The 25984-nt window shown below is 40.7% G+C and overlaps 1 protein-coding gene across 2 annotated transcripts in view; it reads left to right on the top strand.

The window, feature by feature from the left end:
* MGAT4D (MGAT4 family member D) overlaps positions 1–24431 on the top strand; it is a 165521-nt gene extending 141090 nt beyond the window's left edge. Inside the window, exons 9-15 of one of the 2 annotated variants that reach the window (XM_056562925.1) lie at positions 3110–3240; positions 9803–9910; positions 10289–10482; positions 17689–17767; positions 19720–19774; positions 21639–21751; positions 23668–24431. In XM_056562925.1, the coding sequence (XP_056418900.1) occupies positions 3110–3240; positions 9803–9910; positions 10289–10482; positions 17689–17767; positions 19720–19774; positions 21639–21751; positions 23668–23691 (704 nt within the window). In that variant the 3' untranslated portion in view covers positions 23692–24431. Of the gene's footprint in view, positions 1–3109; positions 3241–9802; positions 9911–10288; positions 10483–12528; positions 12648–17688; positions 17768–19719; positions 19775–21638; positions 21752–23667 lie in introns of those variants that run through there. The other variant, XM_056562926.1, reaches the window with a different exon arrangement.
* The last annotated feature ends 1553 nt before the right edge of the window (positions 24432–25984 follow it).

The raw sequence follows: 25984 nt of genomic DNA on the forward strand, positions 1-25984 counted from the left end.
CGGGTGGTCGGGTCACCAGAGACCCGATCAGGCCGAAATAGCAGAAAATCGCATGTCTGAATTGACATGCGATTTTCTGCGATCGCGACATGGGAGGGGGGGGGGTCTCAGGAACCCCCTCGGCGATGTGCCGGGATGCCTGCTGAATGATTTCAGCAGGCATCCCGGTCCGGTCACCAACCTGCTAGCGTCAGGGATCGGAATTCCCACGGGCGTATGCATACGCTCCACGTCCTTAAGGACTCGGGATGCAGGGCGTATGCATACACCCGGCATCCTTAAAAGGTTAAAGTACGCGTATATGGTATATGGTTCAGTTTCTTCCCTAATGTAAAGTTGTCTGGTTTTGTGTGCAACATACGGACAATGCTTACATCGGGCAGAGCCACATTTGTATACTCCCATGAGGTTGCTGCTTTTGACCACCTTCTTCTCCTTTGTTGATGTGTACAGAAGGGGCTATAATGTTTTTAAAACTGCAGGCTTTCCGAAAGGTACATCTGGGTTTGTTATTTATGTTTTTCTCAAAATAGGATCACTTTTCAAGAGTCCCCAATGTGTTTCTAAAATTCCTTTTATATCAGTGTGCATTGTGTTATATTGAGTTAAAAATTATAGATTAAAACCTTCCTTTGCCATAATAGATTGGTCAACAGTTCTTGGTCTATCTAAAAAATCCTCTTGGCACATGGTAATAATTTTTCTCCGTGCTCCCTCTATCAGGGTTTTAGGATAACCAAGCTGTTCTTGCAATCCTTATTGGAGCTACAGTTTCGCCTAATCTTCTTAATTTGGCCAAACGGTATATTTTGCTTCCAAGCTTAGAGGTGACAATTCTCAAAGTCCAGGTAGCTGTTTGCATCCACTTTGTTTGCATTCACCAAGTGCAAACTGTTACCTGGTCTACTCCTATGTTAAAGGCCAAATATACTACTTCCTGGGCATCTACATGGGCTGTAAATCCCAAGCCCCAATCGTTATGATTCAGGGCCTGGATGTATTCCAGTAATTCCCCCTCTGGGCCCTTCCAGATGATGATATTGTCAATAAACCTCCTTTGGAATTTCATGCAGGGATCATGCATACTCCTCTTGAAGGCTCCCATATACAGGTTTGCGTAGCTAGGAGCAAACTTAGTCCCCATAGCTGTGCCACTAACCGGTCTATAGAAGCCCCGGTCATAGGTAAAGTAATTGTGTCCCAGCGTGAATTGAGTATACAAATGTGGCTCTGCTCGATGTAAGTGCTGCCTTTATATTGCACACAAAACTAGACAACTTTACATTAGGGGAGAAACTGAACCATATACCATAAACACGTACTTTAACTGTGAAACCAGGTATATTATATACATGTTGGAGTGCCCATGTGGCCCATGAGATATACAGTACAGGCCACTAACTCTTTAAGGAAACTACTCACACAGCATAGGTTTAATAATAAACATCCGTACGAACTACACAGTGTGTCCCACCACTTTGCAGCCTGTCATGGTGGAACCCACTCCGGTTTAGGAGTGACCCCCATTCATAGGATTAAAGTGGGGGACTAAAAATGTTTATGCCACAGGGAGATGTACTGGGTTTTTTGCTTTGGTACACTGAGCCCATATGGTCTTATTGAGTAATTAGAATCAGTTTTCTTGTGATCCTTCACCTCCCTGTGGTGATACCCGTGAATTTTATATACAGTGGAAGATAATCTTGATATTTAGCTAGCAACATCTTTTGGATCACCTTTCCGCCTCTATATTTATCCTTTTTATTCATGTGCAATTGTGTCTATATACACACATTTTTTTTATTAATATGCTACTGTGCTAGCATTATTTATTATTCAGATTATCTATTATCAGATAATTTTATTGATATATTTTTATATTTTATTACTTTGTTTATTTTTATTAATTATCTTTATCTATTTATCCCTATTTTCATTGATATTTATTATGATAGCTACATATCCCGCATTTACTGATATATTTTTTACTATAGGATGTTTATATATGTGAATGCTACATATAATATATACATATTTGTCCCACGCCTTTTGCTCATGAACTGGCGGTGCACCCCCGGACCCTCCTGTAATGTCTGCAGTTTGAAATCTAATGCACCCCTAAGTGTCACCTTTCCGTTTTGGAGTGCATTGTTGCGTTCCAAGGGGAAGCCTTGAGAATGTTTAAATCGGTGGAACGCAGTATATTATGCTCTGGCCCCCCACTGTGGAGTGAGTTGTTGTTTTTATTACCTTCCTGCTGTTTTTTTTGCTATTCAGTCCTCATCCTTAGCGCAAATGTGTCTTTTTGTCTTTTTCTTCCTTCATTATGCGATTACCAGTCTGACATTCACAAGTTACCATGCTTAAGCTGACTTCCTCTTAACTACAGAAAGACATCTTCCCCTATCAGACCCTTCCTCCAACTCCCTGACACCCTCTTCACTCAGATCTGTATGTTGCTGCTATTTCTATGTGGGGAAGCCCTCAGCCGCATGCTCCACTCCCTATAAAGGAGCCCATCTCCTACAATAAATCTGACTGCGAGCTGCCACGCACTTCATCCTACTAAAACTAACGATTGGAGGGGCCTCTGTGCTGATCTTAACTTTTGACATAACGACATTGAAATATCTAACACTTTAAATAGGCACACTCCCACCTCCCTATGTTAAAATGATCTCATAAAATCAGCTTAGCTTTGTCCTGCAGACAAGTAATACGTGTCTATGGAGGGGGGAGGAGGGAGCTCAACCCACCAGCTTTGGGATAACTGTAAATTAGAGATGAAGCCTACAGAGCTAAAATCTGCTGAAAAATACCATATACAAGAAATAAAATGGCTAAAAATAATGGTGCCTCTCATGTACACACACAGCTTATCCTGAAAAGTAACCTGAAATGACAGGTACAATTTAAGGTAAATAGGGCAAATCTGCAATACCACACACAAGTTTTGGACCGGTATGGCACTGTTTTGAAAGAAAACAACCATTTTTTCTAGTAATAAACAACCCGGTTTTAAGTCATTTGTGTCTGATTCACAAACAGCCAATAATGCTGCATGTTATCTTTTTACAGTTTTATAAAATGTATTTTTTTCAATATATAGGAAAGCTGTTTAAGTGTAAAGATCTACCACATGTTGCTGAATTCTTTTTGATGTTCTACAAAGATAAGCCCATAGACTGGCTTCTGGATCATTATCTATGGGTAAAAGTGTGCAACCCTGAAAAAGATGCAGTAAGTGTTTGTTTTTTCTCCCATAATTCACTGTTTAACTTAAACATTAATCTTAATTTAAGAACATACATAATGAGGCAGATTTACTAATCAAATCCGGATTGTGGCGCACATGCCATGCTACGCTACATCCTTATCAAATGTTTTAGACACTTGTTGCACCTCTTCAGACAAGAGAGCGTGGTTTAGCAGAGAAGGGATGTGGCTAGAATTGGACCCCATTGTACCAAAATTTTAAATTAAACATTGGTCTGAAGTAAACCAACTAAACTGGCCCAAAGTTTGCCAAAATAGTCTAAATGAGCCGAATAATAATGTTTAACATGAGCCACTAGTCCTGTTCTAACTTATCTAAATTTAGGACCATATTTGTAATATGTATGATACTTTGAGTCAATAAGAAAGAACAGTACATTGAATTAAATTAATTCAAGGACATAGAGGGAGATTTATCAAAACCTGCCTATAGGAAATGTTGCTGAGTTGCCCATAGCAATCAATCAGATCGCTTCTTTAATTTTTGAAAAGGCCTCTGAGAAATGAAAGAAGTGATCTGATTGGTTGCTATGGGCAACTCAGAAACTTATCCTCTGGACAGGGTTTGATAAATTTCCCCCATAGCTTTTATGGAAACAGTATACAACCACTGCAACATTAGATTGCATCACTTTAAGCAGTGTTTTCCATACAGTCTGTCTCCAGCTGTTGCAAAACTACAACTCTCAGCATGCTGGCAGTTGTTGTTTTGCAACAGCTGCAGACACACTGGGGGAGAGGAAAAGTTGACCAGTTGCCCATAGCAACCAATCAGATTGCTTCTATCATTTTTCAGAGGCCTTTTGGAAAATAAAAGAAGCAATCTGATTGGTTGTTATGAGAACTGGTCAAACTTCCCACTACACTGGTTTTGATAACCCCCCCCCCCCCCCCCCCCCCCACACTGTTTGGAAAACACTGACTTAATGGGGTAGTCTACCTTTTGAACTTTTTTGACACATCATCCCTGGGCTGCTGGCATATAAAACAACAACCTGGAATTACCTGCTGTTGCTCCCTTGGTGCCCCTGTATTGTCCTCCAGTGCTGTCTTCTTTCTGCTTGCCATTGGTGGACAAGTCACACAGCTGAGTGATAATACTGAGCCTCAGCTTACCAAGGCAGGACATCACTGCAGCTGATCAGCAGTGTGATGCACCAACCACCGGCATCCAGGAAGACCACCACACCAGAGGAGCAGCAATATCGAGGCACAGAGTGAGTGGTGGCAGGTAAGTCCAGGTTGTTGTTGTATATGCTGGCAGGGATGATGGGTCAAAAAAGTTCTGTTTCCAACGGTTATATAGCGTAAAATCTGATGACCGGTTCCCTTTAAAAAGGTATTTTGGTTTAGTGAAAACACAGATTACAGCCTGCTTGCACTTTGATACAAAATAAAGCACACTCTCCTTTTGGTCTAGTGCCGGCTCTCTGATCCACCTTATTGCCTCTGTTTACTGACCCTCATGAGGTATTGTCCCAGCTCTGCCAATATTCTGTACCCACTGAAGAAAATCATTGAATCACTGAGGCTGCAATGAGTTCAAACATTACCAGAAGAGCATGGACAATGCATCATCAGGGTCAGTAAGGTATGCTTTATCTTGATGTCACCACTGCAAGAATGCATGCAGGACAGTACTGAATGCTGCCCTAATAAAATGGTAGAATATACATGGGGACAGGTTTCCTTCAATAGTTCCTCTCACTGCTCTTTTACAGCCCCCTCTTTTTGTTTAACATCAAAAAAATAGCTGCGATGTTGTTGTCCCTCTTCTTGTCTGTCCTCTCTTCCTGCAGCTTCTTCATTCACTGCTCTGCCTTTCCTCCACCTGCTGCTAACCTTTGTTTTCTGCAGGGAATATATAGGAAGCAGATCGTGGTGCATTTACCCCTGGTTTTCGGTACAAGAGTCCTCTATAAGCCATTCTGCCTTGGCCTGGAAATTAAACACAGGACCAGGGCAGTGAACTTTAAAGTGTATCTGTTAGATCCCACAAAACATTTTTTATGTTACTCTGTGCCTAATCCTGACCATGGCCAGGAATTGCGATTTATATGTATTCAGGTTCTGGCGTCTCTTCCTAATTTATATATGTGAATAGGACTGTTTTTTTTTTTTTTTTTTTCACCCAGTATGCTATTTAGCATGAGCCAGTGGGTGTGAGATAGGATTACATTCTTATGTTCTGTGTATTCTCATGTGGTTTTAAGTGTTTTTAATGGTGGTTGTATTCCCCCCCCCCCCTTTATTTTGTCAGTTGATGTGAATAAAGTCAATTCAATTACCTATATATAGTTGTTGGTGTGCATGGATTCTGGTTTCCAGCCTTTTGTTGTTGTTTAGAGATGAGCGAATTTACAGTAAATTCGATTCGTCATGAACTTCTCGGCTCGGAAGTTGATGACTTATCCTTCATAAATGAGTTCAGCTTTCAGGTGCTCCGGTGGGCTGGAAAAGGTGGATACAGTCCTAGGAAAGAGTCTCCTAGGACTGTATCCACCTTTTCCAGCCAACGGGAGCACCTGAAAGCTGAACTCATTTATGCAGGATAAGCCATCAACTGCCGTGCCGAGAAGTTCGTGACGAATCGAATTTACTGTAAATTCGCTCATCTCTACTGTTGTTGCATGATTTCTGTATTTTAGGCAACCATTTGCACCCACGGTAATTTACAGTTGCGGTGCCCATCGCTTTTTGTCTAGTCTAATCCTGACCATGAACATCTAGTTTTTATGCCTCTATCACCTACAGTCATGGCTGTAAATGTTTGCACCCCTGAAATGTTTCAAGAAAATGAAGTATTTCTCACGGAAAAGGATTGCAGTATTACATGTTTTTCTATACACATGTGTATTCCCTTTGTGTGTTTGGAACTAAACCAAAAAAGGGAGGAAAAAAAGCTAATTGGACATAATGTCCTAATGTCACACCAAACTCTAAAAATGGGCTGGACAAAATTATTGGCACCCTTTCAAAATTGTGGAAAAATAAGATTATTTCAAGCATGTGATGCTCCTTTAAACTAATCTGGGGCAAGTAACAGGTGTGGGAAATATAAAAATCATACCTGAAAGCAGATAAAAAGGAGAGAAGTACACTTAGTCATTGCATTGTGTGCCTGTATGGCATACACTTGGCATGGACAACAGAAAGAGGAGAAGAGAACTGTCTGAGGACTTGAGAAATAAAATTGTGGAAAAATTCCAAAGATATTCAAGCTGTCCTGCAGGCTCAGGGAGCATCAGTGTCAGCACAAACTATCCGTTGACATTTAAATGAAATGAAACACTATGGCAGGAGGCCCAGGAGGACCCCACTCCTGACACAAAGACATAAAAAACAAGACTACATTTTGCCAAAATGAACTTGAGTAAGCCAAAATCCTTCTGGGAAAATATCTTGGGGACAGATGAGACCAAGATAGAGCTTTTTGGAAATCACATTCTACTGTTTACCGAAAACAAACGGAATGAGGCCTACAAAGAAAAGAACACAGTACCTACAGTGAAATATGGTGGAGGTTCAATGATGTTTTGGGGTTATTTTGCTGCCTCTGGCTCTGGATGTCTTGAATGTGTGCAAGGCATCATGAAATCTGAGGATCACCAACGGATTTTGGGTTGCACTGTACAGCCCAGTGTCAGAAATCTTGGATCTTCCAGCAGGACAATGACCCCAAACATATGTCAAAAAGCACCCAGAAATGGATGGCAACAAAGCGCTGGAGAGTTCTGAAGTGGCAGCAATGAGTCCAGATCTAAATCCCATTGAACACCTGTGGGGAGATCTTAGAATTGCTGTTGGGTAAAGTCGCCCTTCCAATAAGAGAGACCTGGAGCAGTTTGCAAAGGAAGAGTGGTCCTACATTCCGGCTGAGAGGTGTAAGAAGTTTATAGGTTATAGGAAGTGAATGATTTCACTTATTTTTTCCAAATGGTGTGCAACCAAATATTAAGTTAAGGGTGCCAGTAATTTTGTCCAGCCCATTTTTGGAGTTTGGTTTGACATTATGTCCAATTTGCTTTTTTTCCTCCCTTTTTTGGTTTTGTTATAATACACACAAAGGAAATAAATGTGTACAGCAAAACATGTGTAACTGCAATCCTTTTCTGTGAGAGATACTTCATTTTCTTGAAAAATTTCAGGGGTGCCAAAATTTACAGCCATGACTGTATACTTAAAAATTACATCTTTTTTCGTTAGCTCACAGTGTTAATAATCCTCTCAGGGGAAGGGGGCGTGTCCCTCCCTTGTGGTGGTGGGAGGTGGTGATTGGTGTGTCTGCTCATGCAGCCTTGTCCATGACTCATGGACAAGCCTGATGCTGCTGCATGACTGGTTAGTATCTCAGTAGGTTTGGGGACCCCTAATGGTGGGCTTTTCATGAGCAGCTTTCTTTATTATGTATAAAATAAATTGAAACAACCATATTACATATGTAATCTGTGGCATGGGTGAAGAAAGGCTTTCCTGCATCTCTGGATCCCTGAGACAATCCTAGGTTATCATTATAGGGCTTAGATTACTGGAGACTCCTCTAATGAATGTATGGTATTTCACATGTCAGTACATCCCTGACATTTTTGTAAAGATTTTATTATTATATCTTTTAATGTGGCAACACTAAAGAAATGACACTCTGCTACAATGTAAAGTAATGAGTGCATAGCCTGTATTTAATGTTTAATGTTGTTTATTGTTGTGTCCTCTCAATATTACTCAACACAGCCATTAATGTATAAAACTTGGCAACAAAAGTGGAAATGGGGCCCTATTAGCTATTTTTCCTCCCCCTGAGTTGCGTGACTTTTGTTACAAGGTCTTAGGAGTGAATGGGGAGCAGGTGTCATAAATTTGGTGTTATCGCTGTCACATTCTCTAATAATGGTAACTGGAAGTTCAGCATGGCACCTCATGGTAAAGAATTGTTACTTTACATAAAAATGGCCTAGGCTATAGGAAGAGTCCCAAGACCCTGAAACTGAGCTGCAGCATGGTGGGAAAGACCATACAGTGATTTTACAGGACAGGTCCCACTCAGAACATGCCTCGCCATAGTCGACTAAAGAAGTTATGTGCATGTGCTCAGCATCATACACAGAGCTTGTCTTTGGGAAAGAGACATATTTGCTGCCAGCATTGCTGCAGAGGGTGAAGGGGAGGGGGTCAGCCTGTCAGTGCTCATACCATACACCACACACTGCATCAAATTGGTCTGTATGGGTTTCGTTCCAGAGGAAAGCCTCTTCTAAATATGAAACACAAGAAAGCCTGTAAACGGCTTGCTAAAGACAAGTAGACAAAGGACATGGGTTACTGTAATAAAGTTCTGTGGACTGATGAGAACAAGATGAATTTATTTTTTGTTGTTGTTTAAGATGGTATCAAGCATGTGTGGTGGCAACCAGGTGAGGCATACAAAGTGTCTCTTCCCTACAGTTAAGCATGATGCTGGGCGTGTCATGTTCTGAGCCTGCATGAGAGTGCTGCTGGCACTGGGGGGGCTGCAGTTCTTTAAGGGAACCGTGAATGACAATATGTACAGTGATATACTGAAGCTTTGCTAAAGACACTGAGGGTAAAGGTGATGGACTGGCCAAGCATGTGTTTAGAACTAAACACTGTGGGGCATCCTCAAACGGAAGGTGGGGGGCAGAAGGTCTCGAACATCCACCAGCTCTGTGATGTCGTCATGGAGGAGTGGAAAAGGATTTCAGTGGCAGCCTGTGAAGCTCTGGTGAACTCGCTGCCCAAGAGGCATAAAGGGGTACTCCGGTGGAAAACATTATTTTTTTTTTTTTTAATTAAATCAACTGGTGCCAGAAGGTTAAACAGATTTGTAAATTACTTCTATTAAAAAATCTTAATCCTTCCAGTACTTATTAGCTGCTGAATACTACAGAGGAAATTCTTTTCTTTTTGGAATACAGAGCTCTCTGCTGACATCTGTCCATTTTACAAGCTGTCCAGAGCAGCATATGTTTGCTCTGGACAGTTCTTAAAATGGACAGAGATATCAGCAGAGAGCAATGTGCTCGTGATGTCAGCAGAGAGCTCTGTGTTCCAAAAAGAAAATAATTTCCTCTGTAGTATTTAGCTGCTAATAAATACTAGAATGATTTAAAAAAAATTAATAGAAGTAATTTACAAATCTATTTAACTTTCTGGCACCAGTTGATAAAAAATAAAGTTTTCCACAGGAGTACCCCTATAAGGAAGTTCTGGGAAATAATGGGTGGCTACTCAGTGTCAAATATTGACACTTTTGGCTCAATTTGGAAATTTCTACTTTTATTGCCAAGGTTCAGACATTAAAGTTATTTTAAGGGGACACAACACTGTTATGAAGGCTGTGCACTCATCACTTTACATTGTAGCAGTGTCTCATTTCTTCAGTGTTTAAAAAGATATAATAAAATATTTACAAAAATGTGAGGGAGTATACTCACCTATGTGAGATACTGTCAAATGAAATGTACCTCTCACATCGTATCAATCATGTTCGATTTACATGTCTTTCCAGAAACATTGTGACCGACAAAAGTCGAACTTACGCATTCGTTATCGCCCATCCCTATTTCAGCATATTGGGACACATTCCTCATTGGCTGGAAAAATACAGAATCTAAAGGTACAGTATGCTTTTTTTTTTTTCTTCAGGTTTCCCTTCCCTGCTCCCTTCCTAAATATTAATGTATATTACTAGACTGTCATAATGTACCATGGCCCACTCTTGTCTGCTTGGCCAGCCATTGTATGCCCTCCAGTGCTGTGCCAATGTACATTATGAAGGTTATAACTGATTCAAATGGCAAAGAAATAATACAGATGTTTTATTTGTAGTATATCCTGGTAATACTACATACAGCTTACAAATGTGAGAAATGTTTGGCTTATGTTACATTTGATTCAGGAAACCAATAGATTATATTGATGGTAGGTAGGTTGCTATTTTTGCTAATTGCAATGAATTGCTGCTAGGTTGTGTTACATGTTTCTTTTCTGGTAGGATAAAGACTTTGACAAGAAAGCGTTATACAAGCCTCATCCAAATCCTGCTGCTAAGATCAGCACAAGCCTGAAAGTTTACCAGCAGTACAACCTGGAGAAAGCCTACATGGGGGAGGAGTGCTTCTGGTCCTTCTCTCCTGTGGCTGGGGACTACATCCTCTTTGAGTTTGAAGAACCTTTACAGTTAGAGGGGTAAGTATTACCACTCACTTCTGACTGTAATATGCCTAAAATTGGTTTTTCAGATATATTTAATTTCTGTATCCATCTATACAAAAGAAAATATAATATATGGAGTCATGTATGATGTATATAAAAGTGCATTTGGTTAACAATTGACCCGAAAGGGTACCTGTCACGTCACTCTAGTAATAGGATATCTTTAAAGATCCTGGGCAATCTCGTAGCCCGAGACAGTGCCCCCAGACTGATGCATAGGTTTTGCATAGGACTTGGCTAAATTCATCCTCTGATTGTATCAGTCTCGGAATAAGTCCTAGGCTACAAAATTGGCTGGGAGCATTAAACATACCATGCCACTGGAGCGATGTGACAGGCGCCATTTAAGGCAACAGACACAGTGCCCACTCTTTTTAATTTTATTTTTTGTGTGGTGTTTTTACTGCTGCATTTTTCAATTGTCATGTGATTCTTTGATTTATGTTGACAAAATGGCAGAAGAAAATGTCTCAAAAAACACCCACATACATGTTCAACTAGAGAATAGGTAGATTATGCGCATAATAGTAACATAGTTTGTACGGTTAAAAAAAGGCAAGAGTCCATAGAGTTCAACCTAAAACCCTACTGCATAGGGAAAAATGTATTTTTCCTGCTCACAAAGAACAATCTGTATGGACAACTCTCTCTTTCTCGTCATCAGACACAGAGCAATCTTTGCTCCGTAAGGCTGATGACAAGTGGGTGCTGCAGGAGAGATTGTGGGGGGTCCCCAGCGGTGGGACCCCCGCCATCAAACATCTTATCCCCTATTCTTTGGATAGTGGATAACATATCTTGGGCTGGAGTACCCCTTTAATGTCACTAATGAGGATAATAAAAAGAGGCGGTGGTGTTTTTTTCTACAGCACAATATAAAGAGGAGGCCCTTAGACAGCTATCCGTATAAAAAATTATGAGAGATTGAAACATAAACTCAGTAAATAAAAAATTAGACCAGTTTAGAATATTTTTATAGTGGAAAAGGGTCAACTGTGTAGGAAAGTAGCCAAGAGATTGTTCCCCTTGCAGCACTGTTAAATATAACCGGAACGCTAAATTATAACCCGGACTGACCATGGAGAGAGTGAGCTCTTTGTATAAAAAAAACGTACATTTATTGTTATCTTCTTGACATCATGTACATCAGTACATAAAACAAGAAATCTTCATATAAAGGCATTCCTTAGCATAAGTACATAAGTAAATAATGTAGGAGGGTTATGTAGGCATGTCCATAAATCTTGTCTCACCAGCTGGGATTTCTTTCTTAGTACTTTATCCAGCATGGTGGATCCATCTTAAAATGTCCTTTTAAGATGGCCGCCTCTGTTAGCTTCCTCTAGCTGTCATCCTCCTTGTGCTGGAGGCCTGTACAGGACTTCCGGGAGACGTTCGTCCGTTCCTCCATCCATTCGTGTTTCTCCTAATTGATCATGTGTCTTCTATCCATAGATATACAAATATGGTTTATTAAAAGTATATATCTTGTGGGTTGGCTGAATATATATATATATATATATATATATATATATATATATATATATATTTAACTTGTGGGTGGATAGTGGGTGTACTCGTTCCTGATTGGAAATTACCTACTTCCCTACACTACATGTGTACTTGAAATAGAATGGCAATATGTCATAGATTCCATATCTATATACTATACTGTAGTAGGTGTAGATAGATCCTCATAGAAATGTCCAGTGCAGAATGGAGCTGTTTTTTGCAGAATGTAACCTTGGTACATGGACGTAGCAGACACCAGTGAGATGTTTCTGCCCTATAACCGGGTCTTAGTCATGACTAAGGCCCGGTTGTAGGGCCAAAACACGTCACTGGTGTCTGCTATGTCCATGTACCGAGGTTATATTCTTGGACATTTCTTCTTCTTTTATTGTCTTATATACTATACTGTGATATTCTTGAAACAGCTGTGGTTACTATAACTTTGATACATATATATTTCAATGAAATTGTATATTGAAAAATGACATACTTTTTATCAATCACAAGAGCCCCCACTGGTACTACTGCCCCGAAGTTTACAATTCACTGATCAGACCCTCTGGTCACGTCACTGTGGCGAACATCAGGCCAGCAACTGAACCATTATCTGAATATGTGAACCCCAGCTCCTCTGACCCCCTCCTTCTCACCAGTCCATGGTATTTTAAAGGTACAGGGAATTATCTACGGCAAAAGAGGATGCATTAAGCATTAGTTGAGGTAGAAAGCCTATAAACTTGCATCCCTTTGGATGCATGTTTAAAGGCGAGCCGTCAATTTCTTGAGTTTTCAGCTAAATCAGAGGACTTCTCACCAATAAACACAATCACTAAGAATCGCATCATCACAACAGAAATTGCTGGTTTCGATGCAGGAAACTATGTGCACTCAAATTATTAAACCTGATTCTTATTTCTTTCCTAGCAAGAGAGGGAATTAGTTTCTTTCTGAGGGCAAAGAAATATAAAACCACAGGTACAATTTCCCCTGTAGATAAAACCCAGGACTCATTGGGGATAGTTATCAAAGGATTTAGACTGTGTTCCCATCTAAATTTGTCGCACAGAAAGTTGCAGTCTAAATATGCGCGACTTTTCTGCGGCTTTTGCTTTAGAGGATTTTTAGAACATGATGCATTCTAGTCTATTTTAGACAGAAAAATGCATTGGTGCTGAATTTATCATAAGTGTCTTTTCAGCGACAAGTCGCATCGGCTGAAAGTACGCTGAAATGTCAGACCATGCTGGAGCAGGTCTAAATACAGTCTAAAGCATAGATCACAAAGTCAGTGCACAGAATTTATCAAGAGCCGTTTGACTTTTGATAAATTAAGCGCACAATAGACCAGCCTAACCCTCTGTAGTTTGGTCTATATTGATGTGGGAAATAGACAGCTTTGATAAATCTCCCCCATTAAAGGGGTACTCCACCCCTAGACATCTTATCCCCTATTCAAAGGATAGGGGATAAGATGTCTGATCGCTGGGGACCCCCGCAATAGAGCATGCAGCACCCACCTGTATCTGCTTCCGTCAACGCTGACGCTGAAGATCGTGACGTCACGCCCTGCCCCCTCAATGCAAGTTTATGGGAGGGGGTGTGACGGCTGTCACCCCCCCTCCCATAGACTTGCATTGAGGGGCGGGGCGTGACGTCACACGGGGGCGGAGTCGTGAAGTCACGATCTTCCGTTCCCGTGGTCGGGAGCCAAAACCTCCAGCGTTGCCGGAAGCAGATACAGGTGTGTGCAGCTTGCTATATTGTGGGGGTCCCCAGCGGCGGGACCCTAGCTATCAGACATCTTATCCCCTATCCTTTGCATAGGGGATAAGATGTCTAGGGGTGGAGTACCCCTTTAAGTCCTAGCATAATTCTAGAATAGTCTATATTCTTAATTATTATGCAGTCACATGAAAAGTTGATCTCCTTGAGTGCAAACCTAGGAATAAGGCTTAATAAAAGGTTGGTACACATTCATGATTTAAAGTAGATTTTATTGAACTCTGTGATTTTTGGAATAGAAGGCTTGCATTTTGCTAAATTAGAAATGAAACAGACTATGCATTTTCCAGACAGTCATAGTCCCCACTTAGTATGGCAAGCCTTTAGCAATTTTATTATCACCCTAAGTTTCCTCACAGCTCCTCTGTGGCCTGATGTTTTGAAATGGAGGGGCTCTTAGTGAATAGAGCAGGAGGGCACAGCTGGTGATATCACTCACCAGAATCCATGTCTATTACTGACAGCGCAGTTTTAGACTACTGCTTATCGAACTATAGAAATCATATGTACCCTATCCTATCATAAGAAAATGTCATGCCAAGAATAGTCATAGAAAGTAGGTATGGCCAGATTTAGACTGAGTATATGCCAGACTTCACAGTTGCTTCCCACCAAGAACATGATGCTGACGTATACTGTAGCGTACTGCAGCGGCCCCCATTTATTTCAGTGGCCCTTACACAGTCTCCCAGTGACTACATACTAATCATGTATAAACCTTTCTGCACCAGCGTGTTGTGCGATCAATCATGGAGGCTCAATTTCATATCCACAAACATCCATAGAAGTAAGAATCACACTTCACAGCATTCTTAGTTTCTGATGCTCTCTTTAGTAATTCAATTCTCATTGTACAAACGATTGAAAATCTTCAATAGTATCAAAAATGGTATGAAATACAAAAAATATCATCCTTGGTGCACACTAGACGCGCTCAACAGTCCTCAGCATTAGTAATTACTTCACCCTTTTCATGGGCAAGCTGTAGCTGGAGTTCCTTCCTCTCACGAAGGGGTAGACAACCGAGCAATCGCCGGACACCTCTAATGTTATGGAGGACTTGCCCTCTTTCACAAGTATACTTGTCTACCCCTTCGTGAGAGGAAGGAACTCCAGCTACAGGATGCCCATGCAAAGGGTGAAGTAACTCCTAGTAACTACAATTGAGAAGCTCAGCAGATCACACTTGCTCACACTAAAGTTAGCGTATACCAACAGAAAGCAGCCGGAATGTAGTCACTAGGTGGATGCTTTATGGTTATTGAAATGAATTGGGCCCTCTGCAGCACTCCACAGTATATGTTGGCATCTTGTTTGTGACTTAGGACATAAATGCAGTGTGTACCTAGCCTATATAGAACGTAACTGTAATATTTTATTTGCAGGAGAGCAAACAAATTCTTTCTTTATGCATATTTAAAGTTTTGTGTTTTTTCTACGTATTATCTTCTGAAGGACATATCTTGTAAAATATAAATTGTTTATAAAAGATAAAACCCCAAAGAGATTATACTAAACTGTGTAAAAAGAGAAAAAGGAAACAGGATTGTTACAAATAGATGTAGATAAGTTTAAAACATGTGCTGAGACAAGACAGATAAGAGAACCCTAATAATTGTAAGGTTTGGGAAGGGAAATCCATGCCTTAAAGTACTACAACGACCCCCCCCCCCCCCCCCCCCGGAGTGATCAACTCTGCAGAGTCAAGTTTGCTCCATGCCTGCCGTATCACGATACAGGGGTCGGCAGTTTGTGACAAGATGACATGGCTCCGCCTCCTTGTGACATCACGCCTGCCCCCTTAATGCAGGTCTATGGGACGGGCGTGGTGGATAGGGGATAAGATGTCTAGGGGCATGTCAATAGGATGTAAGAGCCTGCCGTGGGTGAGCACTATGCTCTCTGAGCAGAGTGCTCACCCCCTGGCAAACATTTGGATATTCATTACAGGGCGACCTGGTAGGGGAATATTGATGAGGCAGGGGAGCTCAGCAAGCCGGCTCCCCGCCTCCATTGCGCAGAGCTGTGCAAGAGAAACAGATATCAATGGACTTTACTATACATGTAAGTAACGCTTTTTGTTAAGCTGTTCACTCAAACTATAACCCATTATATTGGGTATAGTGTGGATAAACAAGCTGTCAGTTTCTCTTTAACCTGGATATTCATTACAGGGTGACCAGGTAGTGGAATATTGATGAGGCAGGGGAGCTCGGCGAGCCAGCTCCCCGCCTCCATTGTGCAGAGCTGCGCAAGAGAAACAAAAATATCACTGGACTTTACTATACATGTAAGTAACGCTTTTTGGTAAGCTGTTCACTCAAACTATAACCCATTATATTGGGTATAGTGTGGATAAACAAGCTGTCAGTTTCTCTTTAACCTGGATATTCATTACAGGGTGACCAGGTAGTGGAATATTGATGAGGCAGGGGAGCTCGGCGAGCCAGCTCCCCGCCTCCATTGTGCAGAGCTGCGCAAGAGAAACAAAAATATCACTGGACTTTACTATACATGTAAGTAACGCTTTTTGGTAAGCTGTTCACTCAAACTATAACCCATTATATTGGGTATAGTGCGGGTAAACAAGCTGTCAATTTCTCTTTAACCTATTAAGGAGGCAGGGTGTACCTGTACGCCCTGCGCCCGGTCTATAAAGCGGGACCCCGCATCATAGCGGGTTGGTTCCGGCGGCTAATGAAAGCGGGGACCCTGGGCTAATAGCGTGCGGCATCGATCGTTATGCCACGCGCTATTAACCTTTTTAGATGCGGCGTTCAATGTTGATCTCAGAGTCTAAAGTAACAAAAATACACTCCCGGCAGCTCAGTCGGGCTCTGGTCTCTGCCGCTCTCAACTGACTAGATGATTCTCACAGTGCTTTCTGTGCAGATTGGAAGTCAGTTTCTCATTATAATGTGGATACTCACATTGAGTGTTTCATATTTATATTGGCAAACGGACTTGCGGTCTGTACAGTGAACACTTCGGGGGAGACTTATCAAAACCTGTTCAGAGGAAAAGTTGTCCATAGCAACCAATCAGATTGCTTCTTTAATTTTTGAAAAGGCCTCTGAAAGAAGCGATCTGGTTGCTATGGGCAACTCGGCAACTTTCCTCTGGACAGGTTTTGATAAATCTCCCCGTGTGTTTTACCCCTGATGCAGACAGAGAAAGGGGGTGCTTCTTTAGGTTGTCCTACCCTTAGGATTTATCCTGTATATAGGGCATACCTTGTACTGGGGGTCAACCCCTTTAACTGTAGCAGTCTGTGTCAGGTAGCTGCTGCCAAGGCAAATAAAATCGTGTTACATCAAAGGAGTAGAGATGCACAAGGTGTGACCATAATTCTAGCTCTGTACAAATTACCAGGAAGAATTCATATGGGACATTGGTGGAGATATATAAAACTTTGTAAAAGAAAAAAATGTATTCTTGTTGTCTTGAGAATAGTGAAAGCTGTACTGTAACTGGTTGTTATGAACAACAAAGATTTACAAATTTGCCCTATTCTACACAGTTTTGGACATGAGTGCACAAGAAAGAGATGGTAAAGCATGACATGGTAAACCAGACGGTCTAAAATAGTTCATAAGGGGCATAGATATCTTTGAGTGTGATAATGTCCGTTATAGTCACTAGATTTTTGGACATGGGACACTGATCCAGGGATGGATTGCACTTTTTGGAGTCTGGAAGGATTAGCTTCTACCTCTTGAGGGATTTACTTTGTTTCCTTCGGAACAACATTATAAGATAATAGTCTGAACAGGAGAGATCAATTTCTTTTTTTTTCAGCCTTACAAACTATATTACAGTATCTAGAGAATGGATGTTTTTATAGGATATCTGTAATATGTTTAATTGGTTTAATTCTCCCCTCAGTTACTTGTTTAGGAGTGGAAACATTGAGCACCCAGGTGACAAGCTCTTTAACACTACTGTACAGGTGTTACCTGCAGAGGTTAGTAGCATTTGTTTGTAAGTATGAACAAGAGAGAAAAAAGATGAATGTCCATCATGTTTCACCTGTCTCATACCTGATCCTGTGCAAAGCACACCATTATATTTATGTTAATTTTGCTGATACTAACTGCTATGAGATTCCTGATGTTGAAGGAACATTACAGGCAAACCTGGTGCCCAGTCTCACGCACTGCACTCGGGACAACAAGTGTATTTGTTTTGCCTGGTGTGGTTTCTGCACTAGGGATAACAAAGTATATCACTTTTGCTTGAAGTATTTTTTATAATAAAGAACCCCTCCCTATAATGATACATTGCTGTGGATTATTGTAGATAAATGGTCCCAATGTATGTATTGCTTAAAGGGGTTTTGCCATCTGAAGAAGTTATCTCCAATCATCAGGATAGGGGAATACACGCTGATCGGTGGGAGTCTAACTATTAGGATCTCCACCAATTCCAAGTATGGGGTCACTATTTTCCGCTGGGGTGAATGGAGCGTGCTGCACAGCCCCCATTGACATGAACTGGAGCTGATTTGCAGTAATGCGGTGCCACCAATACACAGTAAATGGAACCAACAGCACTGGCCACTAGACAGTAAATAGAGCCAACTGCAACGCTTAAAAAATAAACCACAATTTTTATATTGAAATATAACAACAATGCTCCTGGGTTGTGAGCATTATAGTGTTTGTGTCTTTGATTACATACATGCAAGAATATGTAGATACTGTACATTTTGTTCTCTCAACTATATCGTGTAGAGTGTTTATGTAGCTCGTGGTTCTTTGGGTGTGGTGAAGTGACATTATCCACTGTTGAAATAGATGACAGGACTAACTGGACTTGTAGTGTCATTTTAGCATGAGAACACAAACATTTCTTAAAAAACATCAATTGAGAAAACCATACATGGTCACATGTCTACATCTTGCACAAAGACCCTGTGCTTTTCAGCATGTATATAAAACTAACAGGTCTTTAGTATATGTATGATCATAATGTGCAGCCTGCTAGTTACATCACAGCCACCTGTGTGTAGTGGGTCCCAAACATCCCCAACATAAAATGGCAGCAACCACCCCCCGTGCCCAATACCCACAGGGAAAATGGCCTAGTGACAGTGCAGCCCCAGTGCTGCCTGACCTAGCTCCCATGCCTGGGCCGTGTCACCCCACAGACATGACGCAACGGCAGCCGCACAGCACCACACCAGTGTGTACAGATGACAGTCACTATTTATGAAGAAAAAAAATTGCATCTCTGTTTTTAAAAGTCCCATATGTATTCCAAGTCCAACCTGGCTTACAGAAAGTGCATACGTCCGCAGAAAAAGAAATTAACACCCACTTTAACAATTGTTCTTGTTCTACATCATGAAACAAAGCTACTACCTTAATGTTATAGAAAAAAAGTATATAACACTATTAATTTTAAGGTTGAAAATACACACTGCATACCTTTATAATTTTAGAACACGTACATGCTGGTGTACATGGGGCATTATATTGAGGGGCACATGATGGGGGAAGTATATGTGAGAGCCCACCCCCGTCATGTGCCCCTCACATATAATGCCCCCGTCATGTGCCCCTCACATATAATGCCCCCCACTTATAATGCCCCCTGCCATGTTTGCCTCACAATAAATGTACCCTTTTATGTGCCACTAAGTTTTCTAAGGCACTGTGTACCATACAGTGCCCCTGTGGTGGTTTCTACAGCGTTCTTACTTGCACTGTGCATGGGTGTTTATTGCCAGCCTGGCACTAACCCCACAGGCATGACGCAATGGCAGCTGCACAGCACCACAGCAGTGTGCACAGCTGACAAAGTTTACTCACCTGCACTCCCTGTCAGAGGACAAACCTTTCTTACCAATGCTTCACTAGTTAAGTCACAGAATACATGCAAAAACTTAAATATTATTTAACTTTTTTGTTTTAGAAAGGTAATAATGTGCCACAGGGACCAAAAGAGGAAGACGGATTCATACAAATAGGTAAATGTCATTGGTTTCCTGTCTTGCGTATACTTCTAAACAAGGTTCCCTGAAGCCTCCTGCACCTGCTTCATGGTTCATTGGTGTCTATTCATAGCTTGCTCACCACAATGTCTATACCACATTACTTTCCATTCATTAAAAGCTAAACATGTAATGGGTCCGGACATTTTTTGCACACGTCAAAATTTTCATTTGAAGCTTTTATTTGGGGCAACAATTCAAAGCCGTATACCTACCAAAAAAACATTAGAATTCTGTGCCTGATTATCACTGGAAGGCGGCACAGATTGGAAGTGATCTAACCCCTTTTGGACTTCCAATTTAGGCAGCAAAATGTTTATTTTATCCCCACTTTTCAAGAGCTATAACTTTTTTTCCTTTTTGTTGAAGCCAATATATAGCAAATACCTGCTGCGTATAATGGGGATCAGCTAGGGCTTAACATATTAATCTCTCCTTGCAAAAAAGACCTACTTGTATGGTAGGGTAACCAAGCAAGCCAGCATGATCAACCGCATGTCAACAACCGTTACTGGCAACACTCAGATGCCTAATCACTAAACATTATAGTGCTGACCAAAGGACATACTATTACAGTGATCCCTTAACTTACAATGGCCTCAACATACAATAGTTTCAACATACAATGGTCTTTTCTGGACCATTGTAACTTGAAACCAGACTCAACATACAATGCTATGGAATCTGCAAAACGTGTCAATGGCTGGAAGAACCGACCAATCAGAATGGACATTTCACTGGTAAAACCCCTGTATTCCTAAAGTGCATGCACTGACTGGTGTCTGGTAGTGCCCCCTACAGTACAGGAAGGTATTACATGTTCTGTACTACTTTTAACCTATGCCACTTTGGACACCAAGTAAGGGCAGCTCTATTTACTTTTTTTAGGACTATGGGGGAGATTTATCAAAATCTGTCCAGAGGGAAAGTTGCTGAATTGCCCATAGCAACCAATCAGATAGCTTCTTTCATTTTTATCAAGGCCTCTGCAAAATGAAAGAAGGGATCTGATTGGTTGCTATGGGCAACTGGGCAACTTTTCCTCTACACAGGTTTTGATAAATCTCCCCCATTGTGTGCACTTTAGAGGACCCTGAAGAAGCTCCTGTCCTCTACATAGACAAGCGTTTCCCAACGAGGGTGCCTCCAGCTGTTGCAAAACTACAACTCCCAGCATGCCCGGACAGCCTTTGGCTGTCCGGGCATGCTGGGAGTTGTAGTTTTGCAACAGCTGGAGGCACCCTCGTTGCGAAACACTGAAATAGACAATGATTTACAGCTCCCAGCAGATCTTTCTTACATTTATATGTAAGGATTTGCTTTATCTGTATTACTTATCTACTTATTTTTCTTTAATCCTTTCTTTTTCCTATTTTTGGATGACATTTTGGTAGCTTCAGAACCAATTGCCAGGTTTCCATAGAGTTATGGTCTCAACGTACAATGGTTTCAACATACAATGGTCGTCCTGGAACCAATTAATATTGTAACTTGAGGGACTACTGTATTATTTGCTATTTATATTACTGCTTTATTTAATGCAAAAGTCTCCCCTGCCATGATAAAGAATAAAGACGTACCGAATCATACATGTCACATAAGAGGCGGTATCCTAGAAATAAAACACTGTACATGTTATCTTATACATTTTAGCGGCATTTCCAGTCATAGTGACAGCCTGTGTCTAGCAGTTCATGTTATGTCTATGCCAATGATTTTTACTAACTTTTCCATATCTGCCTGTGCTTCATGCCAAACAGTGCACCATGTGATACTTCTCCAAGCTAATAGAATATCTTTCCTACTGTTTTCAGCATATATATCTTTTTATGTCACTCAGGGAAATTTGAGAATGGTATTGCTGAAGGAGAAATCGCCAACTCTCTGGGGAAAATCAAAGCCATCCGCCTAAGGATTCTCACAGAGTCCCCAGTCTGGGCACTGCTAAGTGAGGTGAGGTCTCTGGTGTAGGGCACTGTTCTGTTTTGTTGGCTCCGTCCTTATAGTGCATCTTAGAATTATTCGCTATGTGGTTCCTTTGATGTCAAATTAGACAGATGAGCGTACAAAACAACCATAGAAATATACAATGCTTAAGATCTCTGTACTTGCTGCAACTTGTGGCCTCCAGTTGTGTATGTCAAGCTTTAGGACAGGCTGTGAGATTCAGAGCCTATCATATATGTGCGTGTATTTTCAGAGACCTTAAAGGGGTACTCCGGTGAAAACCTTTTTTCTTTTAAATCAACTAGTGCCAGAAAGTTAAACATATTTGAAAATGACTTCTATTAAAAAAAATCTTAATCCTTCCAGTACGTATTATCTGCTGAATGCTACAGAGGAAATTCCTTTCTTTTTGGAACACTGATGACATCACGAGCACAGTGCTCTCTGCTGACATCTCTGTCCATTTTAGCAACCGTGCATAGCAGATGTATGCTAAGGGCAGCATGGTGGCTCAGTGGTTAGCACTGCTGCCTTGCAGTGCTGAGGCCTTGGGTTCAAATCCCACTAAGGACAACAATAAATAAATAAAGACTTATTATTATTATAATAACGTCAGCAGAGAGCACTGTGCTCGTGATGTCATCAGAGAGCATTCCAAAAAGAAAAGAATTTCCTCTGTAGTATTCAGCAGCTAATAAGTACAGGAAGGATTAAGATTTTTTAATACAAGTAATTGCCTAACATTAAAGGGGTACTCCTTTAAATGTACTAAAATAACAGCCTAGGGCCTAGGTCTTCAAAATGAAGGCCTCCAGCTGTTGTGAAACTACAACTTCCAGCATGCCCGGACAGCCATTGGCTGTCCGGGCATGCTGGAAGTTGTAGTTTTGCAACATCTAGAGGTCCACGGTTTGAAGACCACATCTTTAGGATGTATATGGGTTGTGTTGAATCACTTTAACGTTTGGGACACATAATGGTAGCTATACCTTTAAACTGACAAAGATCTCTGAGGCATGCATTTCCAACACCTATGCACACAAGTGACGTACCCAGCCTTGCTGTTTTTTGTAAACGTGTGTTACTGTGCGCTCCACACCCCTACTGTGTTGCCAGTTTCCTGCCAGGGCTTACAGACTCTTTTGTGTGGGTTCTTAGGAAATGAAGTCTAACTGTTCTATGGAGCCAGCCTCTGACACAGTGTTTCCTGATGGTTTTTCTTACTTGCTATATAGTCATGAAGTCATACTTGCAGCTAGGGCTAAGTCACTTATATGTAGTTGTATAGTCGGCAAAACTGGTAGATCCAGAATATATGATTAACCCCCCACTGACTGATATGAGGAACCGAAAAGGAGTCTTTTTCCGCAGAAGTTATTGTGAAGGTCGCAAACATAAAAAGTTTTCCCTTTATTCGCCTAGGTTTCCTTCCTCTGATAGGTCAGTTGGCTTTGGGAAATTGACCCTATTGTGACTTTACTCCCTTTTGATAGGGAACTTTAGATTATGAGAATCCATTACCTGCACAGCTCTGCATGATATTCTAGTGCCAGTTAACTGGTGGAAAAAATTTTTTTTTTACCGTAATTAATAAAAAAAAAAAATAGTGGCAAAAAATAATGCACTAGATCTCCAGGGAATTGTGAAATGCTATAAAGTACTGTGTTTCATTAGTTTTACAACACACACATTAGTTCAGATAAGAATCTAATTTCTGGACTACCAAGGCAAAAACAGCATCAATAAGTACCGTAAATAATAAAAAAAACTATATTTTTATTGTTTGTATTTTTGAGCTGTGACGTGCTGCATCTTTCAACACGTTTGTATAAAAACAGCATTTTTCTCACTGTTATATTTGTGCCTGTGAACGGAAAGTGTAACCAGTGGTAATTTATTCATACTTTGCTTTCTTACTTTAGATCTTCATCAAGTTGAAGAAGTAGGTTTTAGTTTTTTTTTTGTTTGTTTTAATAAAGACTGACAATACCTTAAATGTTTGGAAAGCCTGCCCTCTGCTGGTGGAGAGAAGACTACTCAGAAGACTATTGCATCACTGAGGATATGAAGGATATGAAGATGTTCTTCAAATTTTTTATGCTTAAAGTCATTTAGGATTAATATTTTGTTCTTTTTTGTTAAAAAGACATATATTTTTTAATAATTTCAAGTTTGAATTTCCTTTTGGGTCAACTTTTAGTATCAATGTTGACAAACCTAATGCATATACCAAAGAATGGAACCAAAGGACTTCAATAATGTTGGACATGTCTATGTTCCTTTTTCTTGGTTAATACTTTTTAAAATTGTAAAGAAAAAAAAATGTAACACCCCCCCCCCCCCCCAACAAGGTACTGGACATTCAAAAACATTCCTAATGGTGCTGTTTTCCCCCAGAAAAACTCCATAACACTACGGAATGTGTAGTAATGCAGGGTTTATGCCTCTGGAAAATGGTACTCTAGGTAAAACTTAGATAATTTAATTGTAGAGTTATAAGTTCTGTTCTGATGCTGTGTGCATGTTTTTTGTTTTTTTGGCATATGCTAGTCACAAGTCCCCATAGAAGAAGGATTGATTTGCTTTCCATATCTTACTGATTTTGAGTCACATGATGCTTGTGTCACCATACAGCGCATTGCGGGGACTAATATAGATATATGAGCCAGTTCTACTGTATGATGGGGAAAACTGCAGCATGTGAAATAGCCTTTTTAATATATATATATATATATATATATATATATATATATATATGGTATTTGACATGCTGCAGTTTTCCACATCATACAGTAGAATTGGCTCATATGTGCTAATCTGTAAATTGTAAGACCATATTTATACTGTGTTTCTGTAGTGTCTTAGATATTTCTGTTCACATACTGTCAAAAACCTATGCCAATTTATACTATAGCACATTTCAGTGGGCCCTATTTAAACGGAGTCCCCTAGTCTTTACACTCATTTCACAGGACACATTAGCTTGGTCTAGAAGCGGCCCCAACGGAGTCACTAGGTGGCTCTGTTTGGGGCAGTGAAATGAATGGGACAAGCTGCAGTATGAAAAGGCCTAAAGAAGAAAATACTGTGTCCTAACATCACGAAGAATCAAGAGGAATTAAAAACAGTATAACAAGAGTTCTGACAGTGCACATTTTTCTTGGTCAGTATAGATCAGTAGGTAAACGGTTTTAATCACCAAGTAGGTTGGATTGTTAAAGAAGAGGTCCTTTTTAAATGTGGTTTTAATAAATACTTGCATGCCCCATGGTATAATATTTCTGGAGCGCTACATCTTGTGGCATTCGTCTGTTATTCCTCTTGGATATGTATGAATAATTTGGTAACCATGACCATCCCCTTGTCAGTAAGGTGTATCCCTGAACAGTCTGATGTTACTAAATCCATGTGGATCGTACCAGACTGTGTAGGGACGCACCCTATGAATGGTGGTTGTGCCTAGTTGTATGATAACTCATACAGTACCAAAAGATATAACAGGAAAAACACAATGCAGTTTTGTAAGAAATGGTGATCCAGAATTATTTAATAGGAAAGGCATGTATTTAATAAAAGAAACGTGTCTTGTGTTAATAAGCTTTAATAAGCTGTTGGATGGGGTTTCAATTGCTGGGACCACCACTGATCCCGAGAATGTGGGCAACATTGTCCCTGGAATGGCTTGCAAGGTTGGCTCTTCATTTAGCCTCTATGGGGCCAGTGAATGGGAGTTCAGCCCTTGGCAATGTTCGGTAGACTTGTAGTGAATGAATGGAGTGCTGGCTGCACATACGCGGTGCAAAACATCCATTAGTCACAATCATGTCCCCAATATCAGTGGTCCCAGCAGTCAAGCCCCCACTGATCAGGTTGTTTTCCCCTATCCTGTGGATAGAGGATAACTTTATCAGATGAGAATACCCCTTTAACATCCTTGGCCGTTCATCTACCCAGATGTTTCTTCACAACGGTGGTGCATCACAGCAAGATATCATTAAATTGTGTTTATAATATTCCAAGGAACAAGGATGCGTCACTCACTCATTCTTCCTAAAATCACCTTAAATCACTTCTTCTGTAAAATATTACAAAACTAGGAATGTGATAAACACAGCACAACTGACCTATGGTCATTTCACACCATCATGGTGCCATCTGAAGACCACATTTATGGATTTTTCTTGGAATATTAGCAATCTTAGTAGGAAAAAGTGGGAATCCAGCATCTTTAAATTGCAC

This window comes from Hyla sarda, chromosome 1, assembly GCF_029499605.1.
Source record: "Hyla sarda isolate aHylSar1 chromosome 1, aHylSar1.hap1, whole genome shotgun sequence".
Lineage (NCBI taxonomy): Eukaryota > Metazoa > Chordata > Amphibia > Anura > Hylidae > Hyla > Hyla sarda.